The sequence below is a fragment of the Eleutherodactylus coqui genome, chromosome 5 (assembly GCF_035609145.1).
Source record: "Eleutherodactylus coqui strain aEleCoq1 chromosome 5, aEleCoq1.hap1, whole genome shotgun sequence".
Classification (NCBI taxonomy): Eukaryota; Metazoa; Chordata; class Amphibia; order Anura; family Eleutherodactylidae; genus Eleutherodactylus; species Eleutherodactylus coqui.
The window spans coordinates 58,225,066-58,250,226 of record NC_089841.1 but is presented as its reverse complement, the minus strand read 5'-3'; the positions used below and the strand labels follow the sequence as shown (position 1 = coordinate 58,250,226).

The window sequence follows — 25,161 nt, the reverse complement described above, 5'->3', positions numbered from 1 at the left end:
ATCCATCATGTGATCTTCTATGCCATCGGTGCTTTGAAGAGGAGTGGGAAGACCATAGAGGACGTCTTTGTCAGTGAGGTCACTGCTTTCATATGAATGAAAAGGTCGTGTTTAGGGGACGGATTACAGGCGAAGACGAAACAGTCGGGGATAATGTGACTTAGCCCTGGAACTTTAGAATACTTTCCATGTTTTCTGACCTCTGGTATTTGTATCAAATATTTGAGAGGCCGCAGAGCAAACAAGAGATAATTTAATAGACGCGATTACACAACGCAGGACGCACGAGGAGACGGTCACACACTGCAGCTTTTAGGAGTTGAGCCAGATGCAATTAGACTCAAACAACGTGAAATTATATTTTTATCAGATTATCTCCAGCTCAGACGTCCGACGGATCTAAACCGGTCGCTCTTCAGCTGGTCAAATTAGGCATCTTCCTCGCCCACATTAGAGTTTGAGTCTCTTTGCGCAGCATTTGGAGGGGAAAAACGGAGGTGGGGAAAAGAAAAAAAAAAAAAAACTGATCAATTTAGGGTTTTTGGGGTTTTTGTTTTTTTTTTGAAAACCCAGAATGCTTCGTTTGCTTCAGTTTTTTTAATGGCACAAATAAGGCAGTTATTGAGCAGTTTGACGAAAAACGTCACAACACCCTTTGAACACATGTTGCCTGGTATAACCGCCACAGAAGGCATACATCCAGAAACAGAAACCTGTACTAGTAACGCCCCCGTACTTCCATAAAGCCCCCATACTTCCATAAAGCCCCCATAACACTTCATTTATTACTTTGTTGACTATAGCTCCCACAATGCATTGCGTTGGCATCTCCCCATTACCCTTCATTGGCAGTCAGTGACTCCGCCTCCCAATGCCATCTTTGTACCCCTCACCCGCCCCCTGTACTATATAAAAGTAGTAAGTTGCACAGACACAATGTAAGCTATGGGCTGAGCATGTGTAGTACAAGCCTCCTGCGTCCCAGCCACACATGTCCTGTGTACACGAGTAGTAACACGGTGAGTATAGAATCCTGTAGAAGGGAACATGGAACGGATAAATGGCACGTCAACGGACCCACAATACGATCTGCCAAACTAGTCACTAAGAAATGCAAGCATGAAAAATGGCTCTGCCTAACTACTGCCCCCCACTGATCATGCAGGCCAGTGTGCTTATGCAGCGCCAATTTCTGCAGGAAGCAGGCAATTATGTTCCCATTCATGAGGCCAAGTTTGGTATTACAGGCAAAGTCCAATTGAAGTGAATGACCTGCAATACCAAGCCTGGCCACTGCAACGGGAAAGAAACTGTCTGCAGAAATAAGCACACAGGCCTAACGAACAGCTGATCAGGGTCGGACCTAGGCAGCAGACCCTGCTACTGTATCCATTGATGACCATCCTAGGGATAGGCCATCAATAGTATACAACCCTTTGAACTCCTAATACGATTTAGGCTCTTACCATTTAGTCCCAGAGATCCCCTTTAAGGGTACGCTCACACGTAGCAGAAATGCAGGCCTTCTGCACCAGAATTTGCAGCATTTTAGCGTCAAAAAACAAACTACACACCCAGTGGTGCAAAGACGGATTTTGGTGCAGATCCACAGCAGACGTCACCCCTCCTGCTGAACGGGTGAAATCAGCTGTGAATCCGCACCAAAATTATGCAGATTTGTGTGTCAATATTCTACTATGGAAAGTCCACATCATTTCTGCAGTGTGTGAACATACCCTAAAGGTGCCTATAGATCTTCAATGGCTGTCAGCTACACGCTTGTTATGTCAACACCTATTCCTCCCTCTGACATACATGCCGCCAAGCATGCATTTTTAATGGGAAGAGAGGAATAAAATGCTACCAAATACCTGATTATCTCCTGTCAGAACAGAGGAACAGATACATGAAGTCCAATAGCCGATCTTCAGGACATCCTCATACATAGACAAAGCAGCAACCTGTGATAAACGCTTCATGCAACATAGTAACAATCTGCCAGAGCACGCATACATATATGCCAGAGCAACTCCACACCACACTGAGCGGTCTCATCGCATACATATATGCCAGAGCAGCTCCACACCACACTGAGCGGTCTCATCGCATACATATATGCCAGAGCCACACCACACTGAGCGGTCTCATCTGCACGCCACGGGAGGCAAGCAGCAACAGGGCAGCAATGGGGTGCATCGCTACACGGACAGAAGCCACAGCCAGCGACTCCTGCCCATGGTACAAACCACAGACGGCTTTCTCTGCAGACACTGGAATGGCTATGTATGAGTAACAAAAGGAATCAAAATCACTGTCCTCTCATCTGTCAGAACTCAGCATTTGGGGAGGAAACTTATGGAACAGCCCCACATAGCGGTTGCCGCGCTGCCAGATTGTGTCCGACGCAGTGAGAACGTCTGCGCGGCTTACTACTGAATTAGGCTTCACCCCCCGCACCCTTTTATTAATTCCCCGCTCTGTTTCAGAGCAGAGATGCGTATGAAAATGCCACCCATATGCAATATACTGCATATGGACAACAATTCATGCGCTGCCTATACAAGTGTATAGGGCCCACACTGCGTGGTATGCAGAGAAATAGAGCATGCCTCATTGACTATTGCAATAAAAGTCACATGTTTGCACAAGTGAGGATTTGGGCAAAAGTTTGTGACTGTCTTTTTGCGCCACCCTCACCTCTTTTGTAACGAGTGGGCGAGGCTTGTTGGGAGCGGACATAACCGCTCTGGATGGCACATTTATGTGTCATTTATGCCAGAAACAACCACCATGTTGGACTTAGGGTACAGGTCTGTCTAGGCGCACGGAGCTGCCAAGATACCACTAACATATGAAGTGCTGTGAGCCTTCATATTAGGCGGATCCTATGCTGGGGGAAACCCTATTGAGGCCGGCTTCACATGACCGGGTCGGATTCAGCATGTGGGATCCTGCAGCGGGTTCTTGCTGTGAAGTCGGACAGTGACCCTGCATACCTGTGATTTCTGAATTGCGTCTCACCACAGCGGCTCACCGGCGATCAGGTGCAGTACAGATTTTCTTTTTCAATATTCGTATTTCCTGCGCTGTCGGTAGGCAAAGACGCGGGTATCTGCAATGTTAATTGCATATGGGCCGCGGGTCAGACAGCCTCCATTGACTTCAATGGAGGCCATCCTTGCGAAGTCCGCAGCAAAATAGAGCATACTGCAATTTTCCTCCACTCAATTTATGTGAATCTGAGCGAAAAACTGAACAACTCCAGAATAAAGACGACCACTACCTCTGCCCCATGTACGCCCCCTATACCCATGTTGCATGATACAGTAAAAAGTTAGCATCCCTTGGAGCTATGCAGTACCCAATAAAGTCCAGTTCATTATTATGCTGCTGTAGCCCAACCACCAAGTGCCTGAGTTGCAGTACCAGGCACAACCACATTGATGAGGGTGGCACTGTCTGCACAGCAGATAAAAGGACCGCAGTACTCAAGCCAGACTCACTGAGACCTGTCTTAAAAGGGAAGGAAGTTATCCTCCATCTATTGAGGGGGGTTCCCACCGCCAGGACCCTCATAACCCCAAGACATGCAGTCTGGTGCATCCAGGAATAAACAGAATGACAGTCGTCCTCTGCACTGCCCCAGCATTCATTATAATATGACCGCCTGAGAAATCAGCGTTCATTCACTCGTCCATCTCCAGCGGTGCCCCTGAAAAGAATGGAGTAGCAGCGCACGTGTGAACGCCACTTTCTTCATTCCTGGACGCATAGGACCACCCGTCTCAGGATCATGGGGTTGGCGCCACATCATCAACAAGTTATCCTTCATCCCGTGGACAGGAGATGACTTGCTTTCATGGGAAAGCCTCTCTAAGGATAACACAGGCGAGTGAGGTATTGGACAAAGCAGCGATTTTTTCGACGAAAGACGGAAAAAATAGTATCGCACTCACATAAAACTCACTTACATATAAGAGTGTGATGCATTTTTTTTTTTAAACCTAAAAAGGGCAATTCTGGAACAGAATCGCCCCCAGATGGGACATGCTGCAATTTTCTCATCTTAGACCATCGGTCTGATCAAAAAAATTGCTCATGTAAATAAACATTGAAATTATTGTATTTTTCATGTGCAAGTTCTGTCCATATCGCTATCGGATGGAACCTGCGCTTAAATACGGCCTTAGGACTAGCCCACCCGCAGTGTTGAACCCCCTATGTGCAAGACGTTCTGAATGTGGTTGTGCTGTATGGGAAAGAATGTAATTGTGTACAACCAAAGAGTGAAGGATCACGGCTCACAGCGCTTTGTCAGATCTGCTTTGGTATGGAACGACAATCAAGGAATTACATGGAAAAGGTCAAGCAAACTCTTCTTCGTCCAAGTTCAGATGTCAAGAGACAAATAATGTGAAATGGCCTGAGAGCAGATCAGACTGACAGAATTAAAGCGAACACCCTCTGCCGTGATATAATGTAATGCTTCCCCAAGTCGGCCGGAGCCGTCAGACAGTCGGTCCAAATGCAGCCGAGGTGAGCAAATAGTATTGGGGCGTTCTGAAGTTCCACTGAAGTGTTGACCAAGGAAATATCGCCAAAGTAAACTTTATAAACTTCTCCTCCTCAAAAGCAGGTCACCTCGTATCTCCCTCAGTGACATGGACTATTGCAGGAAGGGGGGGGGGGGGAACGTTTTGTAGCAAGTTCTACAAGGATTAAAAATTGTAGAAAAGACAGGAAAATGCTGCGAAGAGCATCATCTGCCTGCTTATTGCATTTAAAGCGACCCTCCGAGCCTGGAGAAAGATGGCCGCACCACCTTTGACTACCTGATGCTTACTGTACAATAGATCATTAATCTAAGACACTACAACTGCACTGATTAACCAGTCCTGTTCATGTGAGCGGTGCTGGCCAATCAGAGCAGCGCGTAGTGTCTGACTACCAATGAATGCTATGGACATCAGGTAGTCAGAGAAGCAGCGTGGCCATCTTTGTTTCTCTAGGACGGGTGGGTCGCTTTAAGAGTGTGCACTTTTTAGAATATAGCAAGGGAATGCTGAAATTAACATTTCCCCTGCAATCCTACCAATTATTGATTATTCTATGCAAACCGGTTTTTATAATCAATTCGTTTAGAGGGAAATAAGGGAGAGCCAACGGTGCCTTAAAAGGGGTTTTCACACTAAGGATATCAATCTCCTATTTACGTCTAATCATTGGGGGTCCAACAGCTAAGACCACCGGTGAGCCCAAGATTGGCACACTCCCAGTGCACATTTGCCCGCCACTCCACTGATTTCTATGGGACAGATGGAGATGGATGCGCTTGGCAATCTTCCTCCGCCCCACAGAACTGAGTAGTTGTCATGCATACACGTCTCCATTCCATTCATATGGGAAGTTTGGGTGCAACGGTCTCAGGATTGCCAAGTGTGGCCCCAATGATTGGACCCCCAACAATCATTTATCTCCCATCATGTATACAAGAATAAAAGGACTTTAATGGGAAAAGCTTTTTAAAGAATGTATTTCTCCCCAACATTTGGCTATACAGTCACAGTGTACAGTCATACGATGCAAAAAAAAGGCAAAATCTATTCAGTCGTTCATGTGAAAGGTGTGATTATATGGAGGAAAACCATCTGAGATATTCTGCAATATCAGATATCGGCCACTTTTACACTGTGATCCATTAACCATATTCATTAGGGTGATTCCCAATGTCCATGTCAAATAGATCCATAGATCCCACTTCGTTTGGGGATAGGGTTTTCTTCTGGTATAAAAAGCGAAAACAAAACAAATGTAGCCACTAAAACGGACCCCATAATAGACATGTCACACACAGTGGCATCCATCTTCCATACGCTGTCACAGCCATCCACTTATCCGATATGTTGTGAGATTTTCATGACATACCTGTTAGATTCCACTATAGTCCACAGGTGCCCGGTGAGTTTAAAAAGGCACTTTGCTAACTCGTATGAGCCCCCTACTCTAAAGTTATGGGCTCATAGAGGGTGAAATGCTAAATCTGGCAATGCGAGTCTTACACTTACCTTCCCCGCAGCTCCCCTGTTGTGTGCTGTCAAAGCTGCTGAACTCTCCCCGGCGGACTACATGGCATACGTACAGAATGAGGTAACTAGTCCTCTCAGTCTACGCACACGTCAAGTAGTCCACCCGCTGCATTCAGTGACAGCCTTGACAGCACACAGCAGGGAAGGCAAGTATAAGACTCACATCACTGGATTCAGCATTTCAGTCCCTGAGAGCTTTCAAAGAGGTTCTCCAGAACTCCATTGATTACCATCCTCAGGATAGGTCATCTACAGCCGATCGACGGGTGTCCGCCGCTTGGGATCCTCGCCCATCAGCTGATCACTGGGCTTGCTGTCAGTGCTGGAAGTAGATAGCTCTGCCCTTATTGAAGCCGCCCTGTTTGGTACTGCAGGCACAGCTACCACTGAGGTCAATAGCATCAAACAAGGACACTGCAATGTTGACAGCACAATCTCAACTCGCAGCAGACCCTGAGAAGTCATCAATAGTAAAAGTGCAGAGAATCCCTTTAACCCTTTCCAAGCCAGTGTCTGACCTCATCCAACATTCAAGTTTCCATGCAAACAGGTTTACCACTATGCAGGAGAGAGGTCCGTCTGAGTTCTCCCCTACATATGTATATTACAGTATGCAGAAGAGGTCCGTCGTCTGACCCCTCTCCTGCATACTGTAAAAAAAAACACAACATTAACTCACGTTTAATTTCCAAAAATGGCTAATAAAAATCATAACTTAATTTTTATGTGTTTGTTGAGTAATTCCAAGAAATCCACAAAACGCTTTCCTACCCAAAATAAGTAAGACTGTACCAGAATCACAAGTTACCCCCCATCTACAGGATAATTTGCTGATTGGTAGTGGTCTCTTTAGAGACCTCACAGATTCTAAGAATGGGGGTCCCATGTCCCTCTCTACCCATTCCTGCAGGGGTCGCTTCACCGCTTGCAGTGACATCAGAATGAAAGGAGCACTAGCAGAGCATACGCCACTCCATTCACTTCAATGGGGCTGACATTAGCGTCTGCCGCTTGGCTATTTCCACTACGCCACTGAAAAGAAGTGGAGGCACGCAGTAAAGCAACAGTGAAGAGGATAGGGGGCCCATTCCATTCCTGGATTAGGTGGTAGTGAGACCCCCAATAAATAGAAAAAAAAATAAAAATGAATATGGGATGCCATCATATCTTATGGATGACAGAGACTGCTGTCAGCTTCTGCTAGGCCGGGCTCACACGACTAAATCGGATTCCGCATTTAAGGGCAGCAGAAGATTCTGGGTGTGAGCCCGGCCGCTGGCCCAGCGTACAGCACTAACCTGTATTGCGTACGGCCGCCTAGGCTCACTGGTGGTCGTGCGTAGTACAGTTCTAATTGGTTTGTATTTCAATGTTAATTACATATGGGGTGTGGGTTGGACACTTCCATTGACATCAATGGAGGCCGTTTTTTTTCGCGGTAAATGAGCATGCTGCGATTTTTCTTCCGCTCGCGGAAATATGCAATCTTGCATCCGTGAGTGTGAAGGAAAAAAAAAACTAAATTGAAACTGCATGAATTTCATGCAGCAACGCTATGGAAAGCGTTCATTACGTTCCCCGCGGCCGGATTATCGCTACGGGGAATGCAATGCATAAAAATCGCCCATGGACAGGCAGCCTTAATCAGAGATTAACCACTGAGGCGCAGATTATTCCAGGTTGTCATCCTGATACCCAATGTCAATTCTCATAATAAAAGAATACAGAATATATGAAGAAAAGGACTGCAAAAACGTAGTGACTCCAATGTGTGGACACATTAGTACTCAGCTGCTTGACAAATATAGCCATTATGTTGCAGAACCCCTCTGCGGCCCACCAGGAAGTAGTGAGGTCACCGGGATGAGTAATTCAGTGACGTCGCTAGCTGCTAATAAGCCGACGGCCTCCGTGTATTATCGTAGCTAGTTTAAGATCCTGCAGAAACAGTTTTCCAGCTGTTAAAAAACACCCTTTTGGAGCAAGAGCAAAAAAGCCCGTTGTTACAGATTACAAGACCGCTCATACAGACGTGTGAGGAAAGCACAAGACTCTGTCAAACCTGCGACGTCAAAGGTTAGTGATGTCACACAAGTTAGGAAAACTGGTCTGAGCCACGCTCTGCCAAGGGGTTAAACAAACACTACATTGGCGCGCTCACCCGAAAGCAAGATAATGTAGGGTGACCGGAGGTTATACCTGGGGATTGTGACACATTTGGTATTGCAGTTCTGCGTTGTGATTGCCTTCTCGAGTTCGTCCAGCTGGCCTGTCTTTTTTAGCTTTTTCACCAGGCTCTTCACCGCTTTTTCACACCACTTCTCTTCCTGACCGTTCTGCTCCCCGCCGCCGGCTCCTGTGGTGCCACTTGCCGATTTCTTCCATCCCAGGAGACGTTTCACAACGGGAGGTGTAAAGGGCAGTATGGAGGACATAGTGCTGCAGTTTCAACTCAAGTCTGACCTAGGAAAAAATAAAAACAAAAGAATTGACATGACCGTTCTTGATGCGGATTCCACATCACGAAATCCGTATGCGGATCAGCCGCGCTGTATGAAGCCAATTATCCACATGCGGAGCCGCAGCATCCTAAAATGCTAATCTGCAGCTGAGATCTAAGGCTCGGCCACGTCCCCATCACAATCTGCACCATTAGCGTTGTTTCTAACCGATTTAGCCGCAAATCTGCAGCGATTTCAGCCTGCGCATTACGGCACTCCTCTCACTTCTGACTACTGAGAGCTCACTGCAGGCACACTGTAACTTTACTGAGCGCCGGCATCTTTCCCTCAGTGACAGGCAGCCCACTTCCACATCACCCGACCAGCGGGGGCGCTCAACTGCATTGCTGGGTGACTGGGCTGCGCTTTAGGTGCCTGCAGTGAATGCAGGCTGAAGTCAGGCACACAGACAAAGGAGTCAAAATCCAGACTAATGATGCAGATTTTGACATTGTTTTTGATGTACGCATGCTGCACATTGTGATGTGGATCTTCCACTGTGAAAAACCAGCAGCATTTCTGCAATGCATGAAAATACCCTTAACGAGCCTAATCCATGACTGCAGCCATGCACGCCTGTGGCAGAAATACAAGCTTTTAGGGCTCAAGTGGGTGTATGCAATTTCGGCCTATAAAAAAAAAAATAATGCAGTTTTCACTGCGAGTGTTACATCATTCCGCTGCGCATGTGCGGGGGTTTCCACATTAAAAACGCATTTTTGAATATACCAAATTCAATGGCTCTGTGTGCGGTCCATATTCAGGGAGCAGAAGAAAAATTTTAAAAAGAAACCGAATCTGGAAAAAAAAATAAAAAAAATATATTATATATATATATATATATATATATATATATATATATATATATATATATATATATATATATTATATATTATATATATACACACACACACACACACACACACACACGTGAATGGGCCCTTAGCTGAACTCCTGCCGTGCGTACATACAGATGCAGCACACATTAAGGCGTTATGATGACCTGACTATTGTAGTCAAGTTACCAACTGCTACACCTGTAGCCTAAGGGAGTCTGCACACAGGCTGATTTGAATTGCGGAATCCGGAAAGGGCGACCACCTCCAGATTCTGCAAATGGCACCAATAGCATGCAATGCAAAAATGATTCTTCAAAAACACAAGTGGAAACCAATTGCGGCTTACGCTCACGGATAAAAAGAAATGGCAGCATGCTCCATTGTCCTGCGAATTCTGCACGTACAACGAGCGGTGCGGACACTAGATCTCTTCAATACAATGAAATACTATATTGCAGTGTAAAACTGACAGGCATGGTACCGGTCCAGTCTTGGGCAGATCTCTCATACACTGCAGACCTGGGGAGGCATTCTTAGCCTCAGGATACAATTGCAACCCATTGACAATTTTTCCATCGGTGGGCCAATAATTTTAGATATTAAGTACCTAACCCACCCCCACTGATAAATCACTTCGATGCAATGGTCTGTATTGCAAGGGGTTAAATAGCTGTGATCTGAGCTAACTGATCTCTGCAGTGTAGCAACTTTATATAACCTCTAAGAAAAGTATTGACAGTACTGTGCAGAAAAGGGTCCGCTGGAGCTATGGAAAAAACTGGATGCGGATCCACACGTCAATTTAGCCCTTTTCAATGCATGCGGAATTCCCAGCGCAGAGTCTAACAGGCCGCTGTCATCGGCTTAATAGTACACGCTACTTAAAGGGGTTGTCTCGCGGCAGCAAGTGGGGTCATACACTTCTGTATGGCCATATTAATGCACTTTGTAATATACATCGTGCATTAAATATGAGCCATACAGAAGTTATTCACTTACCTGCTCCGTTGCTAGCGTCCCCGTCGCCATGGATCCGTCTAAATTCGCTGTCTTCTGGCGTTTTTAGACGCGCTTGCGCAGTCCGGTCTTCTGCCTTGTGAATGGGGCCGCTCGTGCCGGAGAGCTGGTCCCGCTTCGTCATCGTAGCTCCGCCCCGTCACGTGTGCCGTTTCCAGCCAATCAGGAGGCTGGAATCGGCAATGGACCGCACAGAGCCCACGGTGCATCGTGGGTGAAGATCCCGGTGGCCATCTTGGAGAAGGAAGAAAGTCGTCGTCGCAGAGCGGGGATTCGGGTAAGAGATATATATATATATATATTTTTTTTTAACCCATCCTTTGGGTTTGTCTCGCACCGAACGGGGGGCCTATTGAAAAAAAAAAAAAAAAACCCGTTTCGGCGCGAGACAACCCCTTTAAATATGAGCCATACAGAAGTTATTCACTTACCTTCCCTGCGCTGGCGTCCCCGTCTCCATGGCTCCGTCTAACTTCAGCATCTAATCGCCCGATTAGACGCGCTTGCGCAGAAGGGTCTTCTGCCTTCAGCTCGGTCTGGCACGAGCGGCGTTCTGGCTCCGCCCCTTCTACGCATCATCGTGTAGCCCCGCCCCGTCACGTGTGCCGATTCCAGCCAATCAGGGGGCTGGAATCGGCACACATCATGGGGCGGAGCTACGCGATGACGCGTAGAAGGGGGTGGAGCCAGAACGCCGCTGCTGCCGGACAGACCCGAAGGCAGAAGACCCTTCTGCGCAAGCGCGTCTAATCGGGCAATTAGACGCTGAAGTTAGACGGAGCCATGGAGACGGGGACGCCAGCGCAGGGAAGGTAAGTGAATAACTTCTGTATGGCTCATATTTAATGCACGATGTATATTACAAAGTGCATTAATATGGCCATACAGAAGTGCTGAAAACCACTTGCTTTCGCGAGACAACCCCTTTAAGTAATGCAGTGTACTATCCTAGCGTTCGAATGATCACCAATCCAAGGGACTAAAAAAATAGCATCAAAAAAGTCCAAGAAAATTTTAGAAGAAAATTTTTTTTTAAATAGATAAAATCTAAAATAAAAAGCAACACACAATAGGCCTCACCGCGTTCATAACGACCCAGACAATAGTTTATTTATCTCGCTTTGTGAATGCCATAAAGATTTTAAAAAGTTATGGAAGAATTGCTATTCTTTTGTTCACTTCCAAATAAATAACTAAATATAAAATTGTATATATTTATAATAATACATTTAGGCCCAATGTCAACGGGCAGATTTTAATTATAGAATCCATGCGAGTCTCCCATGCGGGAGTTCCGCAGCTCAACGGAACCAGTAGGGAGGTATTAGCATCCGCAAAACATTTTTAAGCTTTTTTCCCCAGCATGTGGATCGCATGTGCGGGAAAAAATAACCACAGCATGCTCCATTTTTACTATAGATCCCATGGGACGGCTTCCATTGAAGACCCACGGCACAGCCACCGCTGTCACTGTGGTCGTGCCGCGGATCCGAAAGAAAGCAGATTTAAAAAAGAAAAAAAATTGCACTGTGCATGTGTCCAGCACATCGCCGTCGCGTCAGAACTCATCCGCCATGCTGAAGAAAGAAGATCCGGCCGGCACAGAGGAGCCCTAAGCTGGATCTGGACAGGTGAGAAATAGAAGTGTCACGGGTCTCTGAAGGAGATGCTGCAGATGCAATTGTTCTTATTGCAATGAAGTATTTAAAACAAACAGTCTATATAAACCCGGTATTGTAGTAATCGCGCCAATGCAGATTGGTAACCGTAAAATAGTGAAAACCGAGGGGGAAGGGGGGCAGATGTCCAGAAATTCCACCATTGTTTTAGGGTTTTGTTTCTGTCTCCCCCCTTCAAGGAAAAAAAAAAAAAAAAAGTAATGAAAAAAGTTATACAGACACGTTATCTGTACCCCGGAGTGGTACCGTTACAATGTACAACTCGTCCAAAAAAAAAAAAGCTCCACACAAACCACGAGCCCTCATACAGCTATGTCAATGAGTTATGGCTCTTGCAATGCAACAATGAGAATTGCTTGGACTTTGAAGCACAAAATATGCAGGTTACCAAGGGGTTAAAAGGAACACCAAACCTAGAAATGAGTGATACAAGTAAAGATAATCTCCCCCCCCCCCCATAGATAGTCATGTCCCAGGATTCTTTGCATCTTCATTGTAGAAATCCTGCAGAGAACACGGGGTTAAAGGGGATTCCCAGGGAAATACTATTGACGACCTATCATCGGGATAGGTCATCGGGACCATGACTGATCAGCTAAGTGGGCGCATGCTGTGAGAGCACAAATAACACCGAGGTAGGAGCACACACCATGACATGGGAGGTCGGCACAGAGACTTCCGCTCCAAATACACAGAAGTCAGAGCGGAAGCCTTAGCGCCGACCTCCTTATAGTGGCCAGCCCTCGCAACTGAGCCGGCTCAAAATACCAGAAGAAAAAGTGGTGCATGCAACGCTTTCCTTCAGTCTCAGGGCCGGGCAGCTGAGCGGAAACCGGAAGGACCCAATTATAGTCAATCACATCCATACAGTCCATTCGGCGTGTTCCGTTCTGTCCCGAGACGGAGCCATTCAGCCGCAGGAGCAGGTGTGAAACCACCCTTAGGCCGCCTGCACACGGCAGAGCCAAAGTCAGCATGCGGGAGCCCACAGTGGCAGCGTCTGTGCATACCTGCCATTTCTTGACGCGGATCTACATTGGACATGCAGAATACAGATTTTTCCCACTTTTTTTTTTTCGAATCTGTGACCTGTCTGCAATGTCAACTGCAGCAGGGCCGCAGGTCAAAAAGCTTCCATTGACTTCAATGGAAGCCATTCGTGCAAAAATAGAGCATGCTACAATTTTTCCTCCGACTTCCCATAGTATGCTATGGACAGTATTCGCTGTGCACCCGCGGCGTGGACACGGATTCTGCAGCACAAATCCAAGCAGCTGGCCGTAATCATAGCAAACCCCCACCAATCACATTGATGGGCCATCTTGAGGGTAGTCTATTCATTTTTAGAGGCTGGATAACCCCTTTAAGGCTGGAATCAGCGGGTTTGTGTATTTTTATATATTTAGCGTTCATTTAACGCACTTGATAAAACTGTGAAAGCTTCACCAACAGAATTACGTACCCCAAATGTCGCATTGGCCAAGTGACCCTCTCACAACAACGTCGGGGTAGTATTGTCACAAATTCAAGAATTCACACATTTCCAGCGCCGCGCTGAGCGCCACAGTCAAGGCTTCCACTCCGAACAGGAAGAGAGGCAATCTGTTATTTCTATTACACTATGACATAAAAATACCGAACATAACACATTCTTGTGGGGAAAGTACAACGCCGCAGAGAAATGGAGCGCCGTACTATTTCCACTTAGGGTGTCTGAACCACGGAAAAAACAAAAGGCTCGTGCCGTCTGAGGGAGGACGATGGATCTGTTCACTTGTCAGGCGGCAACAACCCAGAACTTGTGGGCTTACAATGGGGATTGTGGCTCCTAGTGCTTAAATCCCATGGCAGAAGGTTTCGGGGGCCTACAGGTGGCGACACCTGCCCTGATGCCCCCCTATTCCTGGAAGTAATGGCAATAAAAAGTTACATCCTCTGTTGATATACCCCATTAGGATCGATGGATACAACGGGGTCGGGTTCCCAATACCAACATCTCCCACCCTGGAAGACTAAGGCCCAATGACTACAGGCGGGTTTGATTTACGGAATCTGCGCAGGGCTCCACAAATCGAGCCGCCCATAGGGAAGCATGGGCATCTGCAAATTAAATAAAGCATGCAGGTTTGATTTGCGGACCTTTTGGTCCAAAAAACAAGTCGCAGCACGCTCCATTTCAGTGCGGATCCCGCATGGATGGCTGACACTGAAGTCAATGGAAGCCGTCCGATCTGTGATCCGTCCGCATTTAAATTGCGGACGGGCTACGGATTCCGTGGGAGAGCAGGAGTTAAAAAAAAAATCTCCACTGCGCATGAGGTGCAGCAGGCCCTTCCTCACACATTCGTATTACAGAAGAAAGAATATATGGACAGGTACGTATGGTTGCGGGCAGGAGTTGGACTCTGTACAGGACTCCCCATGCGGAATCCACGCGTGCTGTGGACACAAGGCTGCGTGTCGTGGCCCGTCAGCTTGTGCATTTTGGCCAAAATGCAGATCCAACACCCACAGCCCACTGCTTGTCAGTGAGAGTTGCTACCCTGTATGGTGGGCCACATCCATCTCTGGCTGGCTTCTTTGGCATCGTTCACACGTGCGGGCTATGTTTGCAGTCGCTACTCCCCAATAGGGGCTGGGTTGAGTGGGTGATGGCTCAACCTATTTTCCCCTGAAGGTGCGAATGTTTCCGGCGCTCATGTGCAATGTTAATTGCGTATGGGCGGCGGAAGACTCACATCTATTGACTGCAACGGGGGCCGACCGTGCTGCAGTTTCTGTGAGCCAAAATTAAAAGAAAAGAAAAAAAACACGCCATTCCCATCGACACATCTGAGCGAAGTTGCAAAACTTCATACCTTTCAACGGCTGTGTATTACCGCGTATCATCGACGGAATATGCAGATCAAATCCACCCGTGAGGCAGAACTATGGGTGCTTTTACGCTGGCCGACAGGCACCTAAATAAATCGGTCAATTGAATGATTACAGGCAACCGTCAGCCTGTGCGAACACGGCACCCAACAGGGTACTGAGCAAGAAGTCGCTCAATAGTCGATGGGCGCTGCAACGGAAGCACTAGTGAGCAACTTCTTGCTCAGCATAAACAGGCAGTTGCTCATCTATGTAGGACTGCCTGTTCATAGTGAATGGAGACGGGCGGCCAACAGATCTCTGGTGCGCTCCCTCCACCTCCATTCACTGAACCAACGCTGCTATGCGACAACATAGCAGCAATAGCCGTTGAGACTGCAGTCACGCGCTTCAGTTCCCAGCAGTTGTCCTCTCTAAAACCACCATAAATATATCAAACATCTAAATAGCACCCCGTAATTAAGATCACCCCACAATAAAAGGGATATTCTGATGGACATACTTGACCAATTAAACATGCATGACATATCTAATTAGGGCAAGAAAAATCTCTTTAAAAAGGTATTATCCCACTGCTAGCTGCTGCAGGAAGACGACATCGCTATACATTCCACAGTGGCTGGGGTTGGTACTGCAGGTTGAATCCTCATAAAGTGAATGCGAGTCACCCTGCAGTACCAACCCGAGCCACTGTGGAATGTATGGCGGACCACGTTAGGTCTGAGATCTGATGAGCGATTTATTGCTGATCAATTGACACTGCGCAATTATCGATCTACCGAGCGATTTGCACTACAATTGTGCTTAAGTCATTTGGATCTGACAACCCCTTTAAATTCCCTTTGTAAATCGGACAACCCCTTTAAATTCTAGCAAGCAGTGGGGGTCACACCTAGTTGTTGTGTGCCATCAATGCCTCTCCCATGACAACCCCTATTAATAGTGTGGCATCCTTGGATGGTGAGCCCATAAAACCGATGTCAAAGATGTGCCGCGGTGACCCTCGCAGAGAATACCTCATCCTGAAATGTAAGGAATAGTGTGAGGGTAGCACCGGAATGTGGAATGCAAAGGTAGTAAGTTACAAGAAGAAGAGTGTAAGCAACAAGTCCCGACCTCCGGCCACACGAGGCGCCCTACAGAAGCGTGCACGACAAAGATGTGTTTTATCCCACAAGCCAAACCAGCACTGAAGGAGACTTCTCCGCAGTAATGACTTGATCTACAGACCTGCCTGCGCCAATTACTATTACTCGTTGATGAACGCCACGGCCCGTACTGCGAGGACAGACACAGCACGGCCGTTCTCAATCACGGCTCTCCAGGTTTACTATGGAACATTTAGTGCAGACACATTGATTGAGACTGGATCCTTCCCTGCCAATAAGTCCCCCCTGGCCTAGAATCTGGGGGAGGGGAGATCCAGGAATGTAAACAGCGGGGGAGGGGGGACTGCAATCACATCTCCGCTACAAACCCAGTATGCAGAAGCTGTAATACAATATAGGGAAAGCTCCATGCAGATTCTGACACCATCCACCATGAAGCCGCCATAGACGCCACATCCAGCGCACAGATGATGCGGTTCATGACGGGTAACGTACACATATTTAGGGTACGTTCCCACGAAGTGGAAATACAGCGGAATTTCCATGTAAAAAGCCCCCATCAGAGCGGATTGACTCTCCGAGTGTTCCGCTGCGGACATTCCGCCCCGTGTGAGCACACGCCAAGGACACAGGTTCACGTGTAAATGGGGCGAGATTGCCACACCAAAATCTGCAGCAAAAATTGCGTCCAAGCTATAGGTGCGGATTCTGTCCCAGAACTCACTGTGGCCCCGCAGCAGACGTCCCCCCCCCCAAAGAGTGTGAAATATGCTGCGGATTTTGACACAGAACCACAACAAATACGCAGCGTGTGACTGGACCCCGATTCTCTAGCGTCAGGTTTTTCCAGATCGGGATCTGACACTTAATCTGCGGCAAAAATCCAAGGCGGAGACTCGACATTCTGCCACAGATTTAGCCGCATTCAGCGGGCTAGATCTAGGTGCGTCCGCCACAACAGATTACAGAACATGTGCTGTATAAACAGCGGAGGATGAGCTGATCGCTCAGTGTAAATAGCAGCCGTTCAGTATTGAACGGCTGCTACGTTAAGTCAATGGAGAGGGGTGGGGGAGTGTGAGGAGAGAAACCTCCTGCAGCGCCATGCTGTGAGCCAGCGATACTAGCTACCGTGCAGCAGCACAAGAGCTAATATGTGCGGGGATGAGAGTCGGGCATCCTTTGCCCAACATTCGTCCCATCGGAATGGGACTTAACAACTGCAATCTACTAGAGAGGCGATTACAGCATTTTAGATCAAGGTTGGTCAAATCTACCAATTTCAGCAGGACCGACCAACCATCTAATGTGTATGGGGGCCTTTCTACCCTCCCCCTATGGCACGTCGGAGAGAAAAGGATCAGGAAGTTGGACTTCAACATCTCAGATCATGTTGCTCTTGGGGAGAAAACCTCTGGCAGTGGCTCTGCCCATTTGAAGAGCATGCACGCTCCGCTAACAACTCGGAGGAGATAGCCGTCGGCCCATCAACAGCTACCTGAAGTGAAGTATTGTTATACTCAGATGGCAGTCTCGACAGACATCCCTATACACATCCATGCTCTGCTTGGCCTGAGGTGCATGTGTTTTGGATGTAGAGGGAGAGAAACCAACCAAAACACCTCTGGCAGCGGCTTATCTTCCCAAGAACGAAAGCCAAAAGACCAATCCTGCCCTCACACATCTCCACCAGCAGAATAGTGATTGCAGCTCTGGGGTATAATACAGGATATAACTCAGGATCAGTACAGGATAAGTAATGTATGCAAACAGTGACTGCAGCAGCAGAATAGTGAGTACAGCTCTGGAGTATAATACAGGATGTAACTCCGGATCAGTACAGGATAAGTAATGTATGTACACAGTGACTCCACCAGCAGAATAGTGAGTGCAGCTCTGGAGTATAATACAGGATGTAACTCAGGAGCAGTACAAGATAAGTAATGTATGCACACAGTGACTCCACCAGCAGAATAGTGAGTGCAGCTCTGGAGTATAATACAGGATGTAACTCAGGATCAGTACAGGATAAGCATTGTATGTACACAGTGACTCCACCAGCAGAATAGTGAGTGCAGCTCTGGAGTATAATACAGGATATAACTGAGGATCAGTACAGGATAAGTAATGTATGTACACAGTGACTCCACCAGTAGAATAGTGAGTGCAGCTCTGGAGTATAATACAGGATGTAACTCAGGATCAGTACAGGATAAGCATTGTATGTACACAGTGACTCCACCAGTAGAATAGTGAGTGCAGCTCTGGAGTATAATACAGGATGTAACTCAGGATCAGTACAGGATAAGTAATGTATGCACACAGTGACTCCACCAGCAGAATAGTGAGTGCAGCTCTGGAGTATAATACAGGATGTAACTCAGGATCAGTACAGGGTAAGTAATGTATGTACACAGTGACTCCACCAGCAGAATAGTGAGTGCAGCTCTGGAGTATAATACATTACGTATCCTGTACTGAGTGTATTTACTTTTTATGTAGATTTGTAAAATTACATTAAGTTACTCAACATAACTATTTCATCCAACTAAAGCCCCATTCACACGGGATGAATGTCGGTTACACACAAGCGTCACTGGTTCGCTCACAGAGCGGCCAGCTGGGGGCCGGGGCGGCTGGAGAAGATCTTATTCCTCGCTCTCCCCAGCCCCTCTGCATTCACTTCAGTACTGAATGGCCGCTGTGTTAAGTGAATGGAGAGAGGCGGGGGAGAGCGAGGAGAGAAATCTCCTCCAGCCACCCCACTGCGAGCCAATGGCATTTGCCCCTCTGCAACAGCACATGAGCAAGTACATGCAGGGACGAGTGATGGGCATCGTTTGCCCGACAGTCGTCCCGTGTAAATAGGGCTTTAGAAAGGAGAAAGCAGGGTAAGCAGATATTAGCACAAAGCAATAGCATAGTTTGGTCCTAGACAGAAGAGCTAGCAATCTAATCTTATATGCCACAGAACAAACTCTACACACCAGTAAGTACCATGGCTGTGAAAGCATGCTGGAAGTTGGTTGGGCCTCACTGGTCTAGACGAGAAACACTATCAAGTCGGACAGATGAGTAGCAGCGACTTCTAGGTTGGAGAGCTTACAGAATACACAGACGTGGCCAGCTAGTGAAAAGGGGGAGGGTAGATTCAGGACTGGACTGAGGAGCATGCAATCTACTAACACATGAATGAGGGGGTCATTCACTGCTGCAGTGAAGAGCTTGCAATCTTTTCTTAAAAGAAACCGGAGGATGAGAAATTCCTATAGCATCTCAAAATGAAACCAAGAAGAGTGGACCTTGTCCGAAGAGCTCACAATTAACTTTGAGAAGATCAAACTGCCTGAGCTCAGGACTGAAGAGCTGGCAATTATAAAAGGTAAGAAAAGAAGTGGTAAATGGACATCTAGACTGAAGAGCTTGCACTCTGACTATAATACTAGGAGGCAGGCTGTAGTCTAGACTTAACTGGAAATCTAACCTTATAATACAACTCTAAAGTGGCTGATTCTGGTCTCAAGAGCTTGCAATCTAACCTCTTTCTGCAACACTAGGGGAGGCCAAGTCTGGTCTAGGCTGAAGAGCTTGTACTCTATTAATATAAAGGAAATTAGGTCTAGACTGAAGAGCCTGCAATCAAGTTTTATAAGAGGTATTCACATTTAACGTAGAAGACGAGGAAGAGGTGTACGGGCTCCTTCACACTGGCGACTGCGATACCGCCGCCAGAGAATTCGCAGCGGAAAAAAGGAATAAAATGGCAGTTTTGTTCATGAGACTTGAGAGTCAGCGATGTTTTTTTCTTGCAAACACAACGGCCACTTGTGATCAACACAGAAGTCAATAGGGCTTTCAAGTGTTGAAAATGCATCGCACAAAAAAACAAAACAAAACCAAAACACAAGTTTGTGCGATGCGATAAAAAGGAGGCTTCACAGGGAAACATGGGAGATTTTTTAAAAAAATGCAGAAAGTTGGTACATCATTCGATTTTTTTTTCTCGCGACATCACGAGTGAAAACATTGCAAATTTGAAGGATTCCATTGAGAAAAAAAAATAAAAGTCAAAAATCACTGGTTTCAGAATTCTGTGTTTTCACTCACTCGCACGCTTTTATCACCAGTGAGAAGGCGCCCTTAGACCGAAGAGCTTGCAATCCAACCGTATAATACCTAACTAGGAGAATGAATCTAGTCTAAAAAGCTGACAATCTGACACTATGAAGGCTGATCCTGGTCTAAACTGAAGAGCTTGCGATCTATCCAATTAAGCAGGTCCCATTATTTTTTTTTATCTGCAGCTCATGTTAATTTTAATGTGATCCACGGCTGCAGTTACAAGCGCCGGCCACTACACAGAGGTCGGAGCAGCGACTCAGACCCCTGTGTAATTGTGGCGCTGTCAGCGGGCGCACAATCAGCTGATCGGTTGGGTTCCCGAGTCAATCAACGCTTGATGACCGATCCGGAGGATAGTATTCTCCCTGGAAAACCCCTTTAAGAGCTGGCAATCTAGCCTTACAATGCAGCAGAACTGCTGTGGAATGAAGAGTGGCCAATCCATATAGAAGACACGGGCAGATTTGAATTGCGGAATACACGGCGGGCGTCCGCCTTCGGATTCTGCAGCAAATACCACCCATGGCATGCTATGAAAAAGCGATTCTTCATGCACACGAGCGGAAACCGATTGCGGTCTCTGCTCGTGGATGAAAGAAAACAAAATCACAGCATGCTCCATTTTTCCATGGATTCTGCGCGGTCGGCTTCCACTGAAGTCAATGGATACCGTCTGATCCGCGACCCTTCCACAATCGACATTGCGGAAAAGTCACGGATTCCGAGTCTCGAAAAAAAGTACTGCACATGTCCGACGGCGAGCCGTGCGGACCATCCGCAGTACAGAGAAGCGAGAGAATGACAGGTACGTAGGGTCGCCGGTCAGGGCAGGATTCCGCATGCAGAATCCGAGCCACCCGTGAGCATGCGGCCTGAGGAAGAGAGGTTAGATTGTAGAGCTTGCAATCTAATCCTATACATTAAAAGCTGGAAAGGGAGCAGAAAATTCTAAGCTAGACTGAAGAGCTTGTGATCTAACCCATAATACATCAGTAAGGGAGCAGGAGTCTGGCCCAAAGAGCTTGCAATCTGTCTAAAGGGAGACTGAGGGATGGGAAAATCAAAGTCTGGACTGAAGAGCTTACAATCTAACCTTATAATGCATCATTAGGGAAGACCGATCCCACTTTAAAGCTAAAGATCTAGCACAGTACTTGAGTCGGCTGCGCTGATCTAAACCGAAAAGCTAAAAGCAAATGGGAACGGCATGCGATCTATCGCCATCATGCAATACTAGGGGAGGCCGATCCTGATCTAGGCTGCAGAGCTGGCAATGTATTACTCTACAGGAAATCAAGTCTTGACTCAAGAGCCTGCAATCTAATCCTGTACCACCACTAGAGAAGGAATATTATGTCATAGACTGAAGAGCTTGCAATCTAATTCTATAAAACATCACCTTGTGTGGAGGGATTCTGGTCTATAGAGCAACTTAAGGTGGGGGGGGGGGTGGGGGGGAGAAAAGTCGACCCTTGACTGAAGAGCTTGCAAACAAGCCCAACAGGAGACACTAATGCCGTTCTCACACAGGCGTCTGTTCAAACGTGTTCAATAGCATTTGGAGTGCATTAAAAAAAAGCGCTGAAAATGCACGGAAATTGAAAGTCGCAGCGTTAAACGCCGTGTTCAAACTCCCCTTTGAGAAGCCCCATTAAAAACAATGCAGGCGTTAATGCGGCGTTTGAAACACTGCGCTAAACGTGAAAAATGCGGTGTGTGAGAGCGGCCTAAAGGTCTGTTTACACCAAACATCATATCGAATGAATGAATGAAGTCGGCGTTCGCCCGGTTTATACAGACCCAGCGCTGGTTCACTTAAGCAAGTAATCATTCAGTCGCTCATTCACTGTATAAGTGAGAAGGAATGAACGAGCGCTGTTTAAACCGAATGATTAGTCAACGAGCCAACGATGGTTCAGTCCTGAATAACATGAATGAAGAACAGAGCGATCGATTTATCGTTTGCCGTTCGGTCGTCCGCTGCATTGATGCCGAATGATTATCGGTCGCTTTCGCTTGTTTGAACGAAAATAGTTTGTAAAAAGGACCTTAAAGTGGTGAAAAGAGGAATAAATATGGTTATTATGAAGGTGAAAGAGCTTGCACTCTAATCCTAGAATATATCATTAGGGGAGGAGGATTCTGGTCTCAAGAGCTCGCATTCTATCTAAAGGGAGAGGAGAAAGCAACTTGACTGAAGAGCTTGCAATCAAGTCTTATAGGAGACTTGAAAGTTTAACAATCAATCAGTGTCGAGAAAATAGGAATGGGTTTTAGACTGAAGAGCTTGCGATCTAACCCTATAACACAACAATAGTGGAGGAGGATTGTGGGTCTAGACTGAAGAGCTTGCAATCTAACCCTATAACACAACAATAGTGGAGGAGGATTGTGGGTCTAGACTGAAGAGCTTGCAATCTAACCCTATAACACAACAATAGTGGAGGAGGATTGTGGGTCTAGACTGAAGAGCTTGCGATCTAACCCTATAACACAACAATAGTGGAGGAGGATTGTGGGTCTAGACTGAAGAGCTTGCGATCTAACCCTATAAGACAACAATAGTGGAGGAGGATTGTGGGTCTAGACTGAAGAGCTTGCAATCTAACCCTATAAGACAACAATAGTGGAGGAGGATTGTGGGTCTAGACTGAAGAGCTTGCAATCTAACCCTATAACACAACAATAGTGGAGGAGGACTCTGGGTTTAGACTGAAGAGCTTGCGATCTAACCCTATAACACAACAATAGTGGAGGAGGATTGTGGGTCTAGACTGAAGAGCTTGCAATCTAACCCTATAAGACAACAATAGTGGAGGAGGATTGTGGGTCTAGACTGAAGAGCTTGCAATCTAACCCTATAACACAACAATAGTGGAGGAGGATTGTGGGTCTAGACTGAAGAGCTTGCAATCTAACCCTATAAGACAACAATAGTGGAGGAGGATTGTGGGTCTAGACTGAAGAGCTTGCAATCTAACCCTATAAAACAACAATAGTGGAGGAGGATTGTGGGTCTAGACTGAAGAGCTTGCGATCTAACCCTATAACATAACAATAGTGGAGGAGGATTCTGGTTCTAGACTGAAGAGCTTGCAATCTAACCCTATAACATAACAATAGTGGAGGAGGATTGTGGGTCTAGACTGAAGAGCTTGCAATCAAGTCTTATAAGACACGCTTACAAGGAAGGAGCATGAGCCTGAAGAGCTGGCAATCTGTTATAGGGTTAGATTGCAAGCTCTTTCACCTTTATATCACTAGGAGAGAAGGATTCTGGCCTAGACTGCAGAGCTCGCAATCTAACCCTAACACATTAATAGGGCAGGGGGATTCTGGTCTAAAGAGCTTGCAATCTATCTAAAGGGAGACTCCAGTCTAAAGTGAAGAGCTTGCAGTCAAGTCTTATAAGACAAACTTAAGTTTTACACACAACGTTAAAGTAGAGAGAATAGGTTTTGGACTGAAGAGCTTGCCATCTAACACTTTAATACATCACTAGGGAAAGCAGCCTCCAGTCTGGGCTGAAGAGCTCGCAATCTAATCTTATGCCACTAGGACTTGCACTCTAAAGCTGCCTTCACATCTGCAGAGCTTGCAATCTGTCTAAAGAGAGACTGGGGGAGGGGAAATGAACTCTAGCCTGAAGAGCTTTCAATCTGCCTAAATGAAGCTTGGGAGGTGAGCTGGCAATCTAATCCCATACTACAACACTAGGGGGGCGATCTGGTCTAAAGAGCTTGCAGTCTGTCTAAAGGAAGATTTGGGGAGGGGAAGTCAACTCTAGACTGAAGAGCTGGCAATCAAATCCTATACTACAACCAAGGGGGAGGGGGTGTTCTGGTCCAAAGAGCTTGCAATCTGTCTAAAGAGAGACTGGGGGAGGGGAAAGCAACTCTAGCCTGAAGAGCTTGCAGTCTGCCTAAATGAAGCTTGGGAGGTGGGGAAAGCAACTCTAGACTAAAGAGCTGGCAATCTAATCCCATTCTACAACACGGGGGGGGGGTCTGGTTTAAAGAGCTTGCAATCTGTCTAAAAAGAGACTGGGGAAGGGAAATCAACTCTAGCCTGAAGAGCTTGCAATCAAGTCTAACAGGAGACAGTAAAGTGCTGCGGAGGGGAGTAATAGTCTGCAGGCGGTGGGGGAGGGGAGCTCAGGAATGTAAACAGAGGAGGGGGCTCACACTAGGCTGAAGAGCTGGCACTCTAGTAATAGTTACCTGCAGGAGGGGGCGGCCGCAGGAGGCCGCGTAGTCTCAGGCCGGGCCCCGCTGTGAGGAGAAGACGCCCGTCACCCCCCCGAAGGCCGCGGTCTAGGCGGGATCCTCAGCCCGGCGGAGGGCCTGGACGGCCGGGGAGGGTGGAGGAAGAGGAGGAGGGGGGAGAATACGCAACGACGACCCCTATTCAAGATGGAGGGAGGGTGAGAGCCCGCTCCGCGGCGCCCCCCGCCGTCCGTCCCGCTCCCGCCCGGGATTATTATTAGACTTATTATTAATAGGATTATTATTATTCTCCCGCAAAAAACCTCCTCAGAGCCGCGCACGCAACCGGCCAACCTCGCCACGGCCCGCAGCCCCGCCCGCCGCCTCAGCCGCGCAACGCCATTGGTGCGGAGAAAAGCATCCGGGTACTTCACTGGTCGCCTCAACCGTCACTCCTTACTGCCCCGCCTCATCGTCTCAACGGCAGTCTGCCATTGGCGCTCAGAGAAGCACTGAGATATTCTATTGGTTACTCGGACTGTCAGTCACAGCTGCTCCGCCCTCTTTCTTGTCCTGCTCTTACGTCAAAGCTACTTTTTTTTCATGGTTTGAGGGGTATGGTAATCCCCGCCCCCTATAAGGAGGCGTGTTCTAAACTATGGGAGACAATGAAAGTGACGTTTCAAAGGGATGTCAATCAAGAGGAGGCCACGCCTTCAAACGATGACG

The 25,161-nt window shown here is 47.1% G+C and overlaps 1 protein-coding gene across 3 annotated transcripts in view; it reads right to left on the bottom strand.

Annotated features, from left to right (window-relative positions):
- Positions 1-24,800, bottom strand: part of SMAD2 (SMAD family member 2) — a 54,217-nt gene extending 29,417 nt beyond the window's left edge. For all 3 annotated transcript variants that reach the window (XM_066602584.1, XM_066602586.1, XM_066602587.1), the window contains exons 1-2: positions 24,448-24,800; positions 8,286-8,549 (exon numbers count right to left, since the gene is read on the bottom strand). In XM_066602584.1, the coding sequence (XP_066458681.1) occupies positions 8,286-8,521 (236 nt within the window). In that variant the 5' untranslated portion in view covers positions 8,522-8,549; positions 24,448-24,800. The remainder of the gene's footprint in view (positions 1-8,285; positions 8,550-24,447) is intronic.
- Positions 24,801-25,161: the final 361 nt, after the last annotated feature.